The sequence below is a fragment of the Genypterus blacodes genome, unplaced genomic scaffold (assembly GCF_046128005.1).
Source record: "Genypterus blacodes isolate CSIRO-AG114 ecotype Tasmania unplaced genomic scaffold, CSIRO-AGI_Gbla_v1 ptg000362l_1, whole genome shotgun sequence".
Classification (NCBI taxonomy): Eukaryota; Metazoa; Chordata; class Actinopteri; order Ophidiiformes; family Ophidiidae; genus Genypterus; species Genypterus blacodes.
Window position 1 is genome coordinate 142,335 of NW_027467145.1, and position 11,482 is coordinate 153,816.

At 48.0% G+C, this 11,482-nt stretch overlaps 1 protein-coding gene across 5 annotated transcripts; it reads right to left on the reverse strand.

Annotated features, from left to right (window-relative positions):
- Positions 1–8: 8 nt before the first annotated feature.
- On the reverse strand, positions 9–10,889 carry crot (carnitine O-octanoyltransferase). Of its 5 annotated transcripts, none has more exons than XM_076138353.1 (18): positions 10,757–10,889; positions 10,491–10,600; positions 10,275–10,405; positions 10,034–10,158; positions 9,754–9,935; positions 9,549–9,673; positions 9,353–9,461; positions 9,093–9,186; positions 8,879–9,004; positions 8,681–8,782; positions 8,442–8,525; positions 8,239–8,346; positions 8,007–8,137; positions 7,772–7,895; positions 7,614–7,692; positions 7,414–7,507; positions 7,102–7,221; positions 6,075–6,963 (listed from the first exon to the last, which is right to left on the reverse strand). In XM_076138353.1, exons 3-18 carry the CDS (start codon positions 10,387–10,389, stop codon positions 6,843–6,845), a joined length of 1,839 nt encoding a protein of 612 aa, XP_075994468.1. In that variant the 5' UTR covers positions 10,390–10,405; positions 10,491–10,600; positions 10,757–10,889; the 3' UTR covers positions 6,075–6,842. The 5 variants fall into 5 exon arrangements, with proteins under 5 accessions (XP_075994470.1, XP_075994472.1, XP_075994468.1 ...); XM_076138354.1 differs by having other exon boundaries at positions 10,491–10,613; positions 10,757–10,885; XM_076138355.1 differs by lacking the exons at positions 6,075–6,963; positions 7,102–7,221; positions 7,414–7,507; positions 10,757–10,889 and adding exons at positions 9–523; positions 679–798; positions 1,002–1,095 and having other exon boundaries at positions 10,491–10,748.
- Positions 10,890–11,482: the final 593 nt, after the last annotated feature.

Here is an 11,482-nt window from a genome sequence, read left to right on the forward strand (position 1 = left end):
TTTGCCAGTGTTTCTCACTTCTCACTTCCAGCACACGTATGAACCCTGTGAACGTATTATGATGTCATTGAAAAGTGCTAAATGCAAACAGCAGCATTCATATTTGCTCCTCATGACTTAGTTAGCATATTATATTATATTACAGAGGTTTGTAAGGTCCTCCACCATAACATGAATGTATTAACACACAGACTGTACACTATAATATTAATCTATAGCACTTAGTGCTTGGACCCCTAAGTTAAGTGGGGATTCTATCGATTATAGAATTTAAGGCTATGTTAAAATCATCATTTCCTGACAGATTACATTGATCAACATGTCAGCAGCTCTGGGCTCCTCTGTGTGATCCAGAGGGGTGGGGCAGAGGGTCGGGAGGTAACCAGGTAAACCTGTGAGGGCTCAGAGCTGTGAGGTGGTGGCCAGCTGCAGCATCTCCCGCAGGCAGCTGGACACGGTGGCAAACAGGGACTCTGCGTCGGTCTCAGGGCAGGATCTCCACGCTGAGCAGGAGGCCACGATCCTGGAGGACACACAACACTGAGTGACGTCAAGTTCACATTGGAAAAGAAGTCTGAGCCTGGCCACATTGGATCCATTTATTAAAGACCTGTGAGACGACATCAGAGTAGTAATATAGAAGTATAACACATATATATCCTCCATAACACAACCCACCTGTCCTCTCTGATGCGGTAGAAGAAGCCGTAGCCGTGGTGCACCATGGGAGAAACGGCCCCCAGGACTCTTGTGTAGCCCACCAGGCTGGTCGACAACACAAAGTTACCGCCACCGCCGCTGCAGACACAAGAGAAGTAAAGAGGGTCGTTTATACACCTGCAGTTACACAACACAAGACACACTAACGTACAGGAGCATGGACCACTAGGATCAGCACAGGAGGAGCTGCTAAAGGAGGAGCTGCTACAGGAGCAGCTGCTACAGGAGGAGCTGCTACAGGAGGAGCTGCTACAGGAGGAGCTGCTACAGGAGGAGCCTACCTCTTAGTATAGAGAGGATCTGTGTAGAGATCTGGAATGGGCCGTCCCTCCTCTTTGGCGATCAGATAGAGGCCGAGGAGATGCCTGTCAAAACCTGTAACCACAGAAGAAGAGTGAATGGAGACATATGATGATGATGATATGATATGTAGAGATGTGGAGTAACTCAAGCACGAGTCACAAACTCACCGCGAGCTTCCTGAGCCTCCGCCATCAGCTTGTTGTGTTTCCTGAAGGCGAGCAGCATGGCTTTTCTCCTGGCCTCAGCCTGACAACGACAGAAGACTTACACTTTAGCTGGGCGCCCAACCGGTTGAGGACATAATCTATCAGTGTCTCCTACACACACTCACAGGGCAGGTGGGGTCCAGCATGGTGCCACACCAGGCCGCAGCCTCCTGGGTGCAGGACCTCATGGTCTCAGTGCGGCCGTGGTAGAACCTGCGGGTCATCGCTGTGGCATAACAACAACCCAACCTGAGAGACCAGAGGAGATCAGCTGTTACTTAGGTATACATGAACTTCTTTGTATTACCTTACTCATCATTGTTTGATTTGTAAAAGTCAAGAACAACAAATCTGCATCATAAGGATGTTTACTGTCGGCCTGATGGTGCAAAGGATTTGTTTTTCTTTTCTGTTCCTACATTCTGATCTTTTCCATTCATTCCGTTCTGTCCCAGTGTTACAGTGGCTCATCTCTGGCGCCACCTTCAGGCAAGAATGTCCCTTTACCCTGCGAGTGCTTTTCTCTACATTTGTCATTGCTGCGATGCCTCCATGGTTCATAATAAGCAGGACCAGCGCTCTGTACCTTCCATGCATTCTGTAGTAGGCCAGCTGCAGTGCCAGCTGAACAAAGGTGTCAGGGTGCAACTTCCTCTGCTTGATGGCTTCTTTACCAAACGAGGTGAAGGCGTAAGAAACCACCTGCAGGTCCTGAGTCTGTCCAAACAGAGACAGAGAGTGAAGGTCAGGTCCAGCTGAGGGGATGACTGAATGACTGAATGACTGACTGACTGAATGACTGAATGACTGTATGTCATCAGGTCTTTGGCTCACCATCTCCAGGTATTGTTGTTTGGCGCTGGCGATGTCACGCCGGACCCTTTGGTCCAGGGTGAACACCAGCTCATCAGGGAAAGGCATCGGTCTGACTGAGGCTGAGCCCTGAAGGCAAACGTGATGCTTTGTAAAGAGAAACCCAAAGCTTTGAGGTCATGAAGCAGAGTACTAAAGGTCAAAGGTTAAAGGTTACCTCCCATTTCCCGTCTGTAGCAGCAAGTTGTTCATCCATGTAGTGACAGAGAGACACAAGCACCATGGCGTCATACGGAGAATGCTGCAAAACAATTTAACCCTTGCACAGTTACATTGCTTAAGGTTTGAATTGTTGGAACACACACACATTCACACACACTCACATCACAATTGGAGCCAAAGGTGCCGTCTGCGAACGAGAGCGAGTTGTACGATTTGTCTCCCCAACGGTTGATCGGGTTTCCTGCTAGAGCCTCCAGGGTCATCTGTAGTGAGGAGACACACACACACACACACATGTTACCAGGCAGGATGTGACTCCTCACACAGCAGAGATGGTGCAGTGGTAAGTTACTGTACGTTTGTGTAGTTCTCTGGCGTGGCGTAAGGCTTGGCGTCATCCAGAGAGACGACCAGCAGGCTGCTCTGTATGGCCTCCAGGACGCTCTGGTTGTGTGGGTCGATGCTTATCAGATGCTCCCTGGTCTGGAGAGAAGAACTGAGATCATGAGCTCTCAGGTGGCCTTGACTCAAGCTGACTTGACTTCTGTTGTCTCTGAGCTGCGCCCCTCACCTTTGCCCAGCGTGTCCTCTCCTCTGTGGTGAGAGCGCCGACGCCATCTCCCTCTGGCTCTGCATCACAGCACTCTGTCACGTACTGCAGCTGCCTGCACAGGAAACACACACACACACACACACACACACACAATCAATTTGACCAAATATAGAATTATATCACCTTTTTTTAGTTAACTAATGTAGTATGAACCAGGCCTCAGCTTATAGCTGTGTGTGTGTGTGTGTGTGTGTGTGTGTGTGTGTGTGTGTAATGGTACCTGTAGAGTTCTGGTGGAGTGAGGATTTGTCCGTCACAAAGTGCATCAAAGGTGAAGATCCGTCCTTGACACATCACCACCACATGTGAAGGGCTCGGCCCCTCCCTCTCTGTGACAACACAGAGACACACACATGAGCTGGGACGTGCCCTGAGGTGTGTTCAGGTGTGTTCAGGTGTGTGTGTGTATATTGTACCGGTCTTGAAGTAGTTGTGAATGGAATCCTTCTGGACTCCAGGCACTTTGCAGGTGCAGAACAGCATCCTGAACTGGTCCATGTCAAACACTTGTTTGCCAGATTTCTGAGGGGCGAGTTTCTCCCTGAGGACACCACACACACACCAGCTCACACACTCCACAGGCCACTGACATGTATGTGTGAGTGAGAGAGAGCAACGTACGTGCGAATCAGGCTCCAGTACTGCAGCTGGTGCCACAGGCTAATGCTGCAGCGCTGCAGCTGAGTCCCCTCAGCGGGGGGCCAGCAGTGCTCCAAGTACGGCCCCGGACCACCGAAGTTCACCAGCAGCTGGGAGGGGATGCGGAGCTCCAGGTATGCAGAGTCCAACCACCACTGCTCCAACTGAGGCGTTACAGGAACACAGAGAATGATTGTAAGCAATAGGAGGTACAGTGTGTGTGTGTATGTGTGTGTGTGTCGCTCACAGCTCCATCACATACCCAGTTCCTCTTGGTCTTGGCTCTGTGCAGCAGCTTCTGGTGCAGCTCCGGACCCACACCCTCCAAAAAGGCTCGGACGATCTCTGCCGTGGCCTCGTATTCTTCCTCAGACGCAAACGGGCGCACTGAGGGGAAACGCCAAGACACAAAGTTAGTGGTCAGTGTGTGTGTGTGTCTGTTATGAGCATGAACTCCAGAGAGTGCCTCAGTGACAGCAGGCTGTGCTGAGCTGCAGGCCTACCTGCCTCCAGGTACTTTGCCAGGCTGCCCTCTAGTGGCGGCACAGGCAGGGGGGGCAGGCTGTCTTGGTGCTGGAAGGTCCTCTCTGACACACACTCTGACACCTGACTGGACATGGCTTCACCCTGGAGACAGAGATACACAACATGTCTTTGAATGCAGCACACAGAGAGCTGGTTCCTTACTTTCACTTGTTTTGTATTCCACTTATGCTTGTGTTACTGTTTGTAAAATGATGTGTATTTGTGTTTGCTTTGATATTTCAGATATTCTATGTTCTTCTTCTATATGCACACCCGTTATGATGTGACCACATTATTAAACCCTTATAAAAAGTTATAATCGATCATTTTGGATTACTGTATGAACGTATATTATTAAAAAGAAAACTTGACCCATTAATCTTATGTTAGCACGTTTGTCTGTTTTGATTGTCACTGTATTATTTAAGTGGAATGTGTTTATTTGCGCATATCGGTGGGGGCGGAACGTTTGAGTTCGTTCCGGTTGTGTGGGGGGGAATGAATGAGAGAGCACTCAGGTGATCCGGACCGAGGGTTCAGACTGACTCCTGATTCTCCTGCTCACCTTCTTCACACAGGTTGGTTCGGTGTTGGTTAACACAACTGTACAGAATAACAATTTAATAATGGGACAGTCAAGTCAAAGTTTAAACGTTGTTACAGTGGGGAACCAAAGTAAAGTGAGTCTCATTTGTTTGGGTTTCCACGGCGTCCATTTTGTTTTATTGAACATAAACAGAGCTGGCTCCTCTTTATACGATGACAGAAGAGATAAGATGAGTTTGTGAAGTCAGGACTCTGGATTGTTACATAATTAACAGCTTTTAGTTGACATTTAAGTCTAGCTTAAAGTTTAAATAATCTAACTTAAGCACAAAGGGTTCAGTCACTTTAATACTGTAGAGTTTGTACGATAATGACTATAAAAGTCAATTGAGCTGTGTTTAACACAAGAAATCATATTAGACGTGTGTGTGTGTGTGTGTGTGTGTGTGTGTGTGTGTGTGTGTGTTGTACTCTAGTCTAGTGGATGAAATGACTGGAATGTATTTTCCTGCTACGTCAGGATTTAAATGGATTGATAAAGAAGAAGCCTGTGAGAAAGAAACACGGACTGACTCTGATTCTGCCCCTTCACCTGCTGAACACGGGTCAAGGTTATGTTGTGGTCGAACCCGAGAGCGAACAGCTACAGCGATGTCCCAGCACCTTAAACCGGATCACGGTCCTTTAAATGTTCCAGACTCTTTGATAAACGCATGAAAGCAGACTTATGTGACTGTAAAGCTCCTTTGTTCCAATGTCGCTCCGTTCGGCTGAGTCTAAGCAGTTTCATCCATAAATCCTCAGCAGGAGTCTGAAGCTGCATCGTGTTTCAGTGCTGCGGTCACATAATCAAACGCTTTTACTCCTTTAATATGTTCGATTCATTGACAGTTCCAGTCCGATAAGAGCTGAAGCGTTTAGAGCGCACAGTCGCGGCTTTACATCGGGGTTTAGTTTCCCTCATCACAAACAAACTGCGGATCAAACGTCGGTCAAACTGAGTGCAAACGATTCATTAAGTCGTCATCTCCAAATAAAATAAAGCATCACATCTTACTCACCTTGAAATGTTGACTCGGCTGTTAACGCTGCGCAAAGTGGGCAGATCTGATCTGTTTGTTTACCTTTAACCTACTATTGAGCCCGGCCAGGACCCGGAAAACTGCGCATGCGCACAGCAGGCAGCGTGAGCCGATTTGACCCACTTTCGTCTGTTTAACACATTAATAACACCTTTACACCCGTCCGTATTACCATTAGTAAATATTACAATTGGTATTACATAAATACTGAATAATAATGTTTTTGCATTGTAGTAGCATTCAGAATGTGTTTTCTGTGTTATGTTAAACATTAAAACGATCACATGACTCAGCATCTCCCTCTCTCTCTGCAGCTGTTCCCGGCGGTTGCCACTGACAACATGAACCCTGTGGAAACTCCAATAATTGCAAATGATTCTGAGTTAAAATAAAGTGAGGCAACGACAAAATTTAAAAATTTAAGTCTATTTTGTAATCATCTTTCCTGACAGACATGATAATGTAGCACATACAGTACAAATCTGAGGTTTGGGTTAGAAAAAAAGAAAGAAAGATACTTAAAGGTGGAAAGCAATCCAGAATAACTCAGTGGACTGGAAGAAACATGGTAAGAAGGGAGACGTTTCTGATGAATAGAGGATCAGTTTGTCTTCTTCAAGGCCTTAAAGGATTTGATCCTTGCTCAAAGTGTGAGTGTAGCTTAGAGCTCTGCAGGTTTGAGTAGAGAACATGTGTGTGTCAGGAAATGAATATTGATTAATCATTTCTAAGCATCTTCACCCCCTAATTAAACATAAACATGATGATAGCACTGCTGGTTGCATTGATCTGTGCAGAACACAAACATGTCAGGCAGTAGCTCAGTGGGTAGTGCTTCTGCTTGGGAACCAGAGGGTTGCCGGTTCGAGCCCCTGCCGAGGTGCTCCTGAGCAAGGCACCAAACCCTCAATTGCTCCCCCCTCTGCGAAGGGTGGTAATGTAATGTAAGTCGCTTTGGATAAAAGCGTCTGCCAAATGATGTAATGTCTGCTGCTCTGGGCTGTTGCTCCTCCACCAGAACTCTACAGGTACCATTACACACACACACGCACACACACACAGCTATAAGCTGAGGCCTGGTTCCTACTACATTAGTTAACTAAAAAAAAGTGATATAATTCTGTATTTGTATTCTGTGCTCCTCGGGAGGTAACCAGGTAAACCTGTGAGGGCTCAGAGCTGTGAGGTGGTGGCCAGCTGCAGCATCTCCCGCAGGCAGCTGGACACGGTGGCAAACAGGGACTCTGCGTCGGTCTCAGGGCAGGATCTCCACGCTGAGCAGGAGGCCACGATCCTGGAGGACACACAACACTGAGTGACTTCAAGTTACATTGGAAAAGAAGTCTGATCCATTTATTAAAGACCTGTGAGACGACATCAGAGTAGTAATATAGAAGTATAACACATATATATCCTCCATAACACAACCCACCTGTCCTCTCTGATGCGGTAGAAGAAGCCGTAGCCGTGGTGCACCATGGGAGAAACGGCCCCCAGGACTCTTGTGTAGCCCACCAGGCTGGTCGACAACACAAAGTTACCGCCACCGCCGCTGCAGACACAAGAGAAGTAAAGAGGGTCGTTTATACACCTGCAGTTACACAACACTCAGTGAAGACACACTAACGTCAGAGCATGGACCACTAGGATCAGCACAGGAGGAGCTGCTAAAGGAGGAGCTGCTACAGGAGGAGCTGCTACAGGAGGAGCTGCTACAGGAGGAGCTGCTACAGGAGGAGCCTACCTCTTAGTATAGAGAGGATCTGTGTAGAGATCTGGAATGGGCCGTCCCTCCTCTTTGGCGATCAGATAGAGGCCGAAGAGATGCCTGTCAAAACCTGTAACCACAGAAGAAGAGTGAATGGAGGCATATGATGATGATGATGATGATATGATATGATATGTAGAGATGTGGAGTAACTCAAGCACGAGTCACAAACTCACCATGAGCATCTTGAGCCTCCGCCATCAGCTTGTTGTGTTTCCTGAAGGCGAGCAGCATGGCTTCTCTCCTGGCGTCAGCCTGACAACGACGATTTTCAGGTCAAGATTTACACTTCAACAAGGACCTAAGTTTATAAGTGTCTTCTCCACACACTCACAGGGCAGGTGGGGTCCAGCATGGTGCCACACCAGGCCGCAGCCTCCTGGGTGCAGGACCTCATGGTCTCAGTGCGGCCGTGGTAGAACCTGCGGGTCGTCGCTGTGGCATAACAACAACCCAACCTGAGAGGCCAGAAGAGATCAGCTGTTATATGTAAACATCATTGACTTCTGCACTTGATGCAGCTGGTGTGGGCTGATGGAAGATGGAACTACAGGACCGGCGCTCTGTACCTTCCATGCATTCTGTAGTAGGCCAGCTGCAGTGCCAGCTGAACAAAGGTGTCAGGGTGCAACTTCCTCTGCTTGATGGCTTCTTTACCAAACGAGGTGAAGGCGTAAGAAACCACCTGCAGGTCCTGAGTCTGTCCAAACAGAGACAGAGAGTGAAGGTCAGGTCCAGCTGAGGGGACGACTGAATGACTGAATGACTGAATGACTGTATGTCATCAGGTCTTTGGCTCACCATCTCCAGGTATTGTTGTTTGGCGCTGGCGATGTCACGCCGGACCCTTTGGTCCAGGGTGAACACCAGCTCATCAGGGAAAGGCATCGGTCTGACTGAGGCTGAGCCCTGAAGGCAAACGTGACGCTTTGTAAAGAGAAACCCAAAGCTTTGAGGTCATGAAGCAGAGTACTAAAGGTTAAAGGTTAAAGGTTAAAGGTTACCTCCCATTTCCCGTCTGTAGCAGCAAGTTGTTCATCCACATAATGAAACAGAGTCACAACCACCATGCCGTCATACGGAGAATGCTGCAAAACAATTTAACCCTTGAGAGTTACATTGACATTCACAAACATCCTGTTAGGAAGAAGCTTTCATCAACAATTCACCTGAGATCTTTGTCTCTGCTCCAGTGTCTCACACTCACACATACATACATACACACACATTCACACTCACTCACATCACAATTGGTGCCAAAGGTGCCGTCTGCGAACGAGAGCAGGTTGAACGATTTGTCTCCCCATCGGTTCACCGGGTTTCCTGCTAGAGCCTCCAGGGTCATCTGTAGTGAGGAGACACACACACACACACACACATGTTACCAGGCAGGATGTGACTCCTCACACAGCAGAGATGGTGCAGTGGTAAGTTACTGTACGTTTGTGTAGTTCTCTGGCGTGGCGTAAGGCTTGGCGTCATCCAGAGAGACGACCAGCAGGCTGCTCTGTATGGCCTCCAGGACGCTCTGGTTGTGTGGGTCGATGCTTATCAGATGCTCCCTGGTCTGGAGAGAAGAACTGAGATCATGAGCTCTCAGGTGGCCTTCACTCAAGCTGACTTGACTTCTGTTGTCTCTGAGCTGCGCCCCTCACCTTTGCCCAGCGTGTCCTCTCCTCTGTGGTGAGAGCGCCGACGCCATCTCCCTCTGGCTCTGCATCACAGCACTCTGTCACGTACTGCAGCTGCCTGCACAGGAAACACACACACACACACACACACACACACACACACACACAATCAATTTGACCAAATATAGAATTATATCACTTTTTTTTAGTTAACTAATGTAGTATGAACCAGGCCTCAGCTTATAGCTGTGTGTGTGTGCGTGTGTGTGTGTGTGTAATGGTACCTGTAGAGTTCTGGTGGAGTGAGGATTTGTCCGTCACAAAGTGCATCAAAGGTGAAGATCCGTCCTTGACACATCACCACCACATGTGAAGGGCTCGGCCCCTCCCTCTCTGTGACAACACAGAGACACACACATGAGCTGGGACGTGCCCTGAGGTGTGTTCAGGTGTGTTCAGGTGTGTGTGTGTATATTGTACCGGTCTTGAAGTAGTTGTGAATGGAATCCTTCTGGACTCCAGGCACTTTGCAGGTGCAGAACAGCATCCTGAACTGGTCCATGTCAAACACTTGTTTGCCAGATTTCTGAGGGGCGAGTTTCTCCCTGAGGACACCACACACACACCAGCTCACACACTCCACAGGCCACTGACATGTATGTGTGAGTGAGAGAGAGCAACGTACGTGCGAATCAGGCTCCAGTACTGCAGCTGGTGCCACAGGCTAATGCTGCAGCGCTGCAGCTGAGTCCCCTCAGCGGGGGGCCAGCAGTGCTCCAAGTACGGCCCCGGACCACTGAAGTTCACCAGCAGCTGGGAGGGGATGCGGAGCTCCAGGTATGCAGAGTCTAACCACCACTGCTCCAACTGAGGCGTTACAGGAACACAGAGAATGATTGTAAGCAATAGGAGGTACAGTGTGTGCGTGTATGTGTGTGTGTGTCGCTCACAGCTCCATCACATACCCAGTTCCTCTTGGTCTTGGCTCTGTGCAGCAGCTTCTGGTGCAGCTCCGGACCCACACCCTCCAAAAAGGCTCGGACGATCTCTGCCGTGGCCTCGTATTCTTCCTCAGACGCAAACGGGCGCACTGAGGGGAAACGCCAAGACACAAAGTTAGTGGTCAGTGTGTGTGTGTGTCTGTTATGAGCATGAACTCCAGAGAGTGCCTCAGTGACAGCAGGCTGTGCTGAGCTGCAGGCCTACCTGCCTCCAGGTACTTTGCCAGGCTGCCCTCTAGTGGCGGCACAGGCAGAGGGGGCAGGCTGTCTTGGTGCTGGAAGGTCCTCTCTGACACACACTCTGACACCTGACTGGACATGGCTTCACCCTGGAGACTGAGACACAAAAACATATTATGTACATGAAAATTCCCATATTCTTTCGTGTCTTTAAATGCAGCACACACAGCTGGTCCGTTACTTGTTTTCACTCAGTTTCTGTCTCGTGATTCCTCCTGGCTGCTGTCTCGATTGTTGTCCGAGTCCAGGTGTGGATGACAACGACACTCATCTCCTTTCTGTTGTTTCTTCCTGCCAGTATAAACTGAAGCGTTTAGAGAGCACAGGTGCTGCTGTACAACGTGTTTAATTCATCGTAAAGAAACTGCGGTTCAAATGTCAAACGTCGTAGAAACGTGTCATTAAGTCGCCACTTCCTACTATAATAAAGCATCGCCGCTCACTCACCTTGCTGTAGTCTGGACTTAGGCTGTTAACGCGGCGCAAAGCGGGCAAATATTTGCTTCACAACAATTACGGCAGTTTGTGTTTATTTACTTTTACTCTACTGGGCGCTGATAACCCGGAAGCTTGCGCATGCGCATATCTTGTCGCATTCCCCTAGCTGACCTTATTTTTGTGTATATAACACATTATTAATAGTTTTTCAGATTTGTACATCCGTCCGTATTACCATATGTAAATATTACAATTAATATGACATAAATACTAAAATGTAATTATATTTTCTGTTATCACTAAAATGGTGGGCCTGATCCGCTCAGATTGTCAAATATCTCCTCGTGTCCTATAGTTTGAAAAATCAGACACGAAACACTGCCGGTAAAACTTATACTCAAAGAAAGAAAGAAATGCATTACAAACATTCATACTAAGCATAATGCTGACTGTCATCATCGTAAATCTTATTTTACCAGAGAAAAATGTGTACAAAATTACATCAGCTGGAATGACAAAACTACGTTGAATTCTTGTATTATTTAAAACATATATTTTATATCTTTAAATGTATTTACAATAACACTTACAAAGGCTGCAAAAAGCCAGAAGGCTCTTTGAAGCGTGTATATTCTTATCCACAGTACCCTTCATATACCACAGGGGGCGCGGTTGTGCTCATGTCGTTGCCTGCACATCGCCGGATAAAGCAGAGGAAAGAAGCCGTCACGTGAC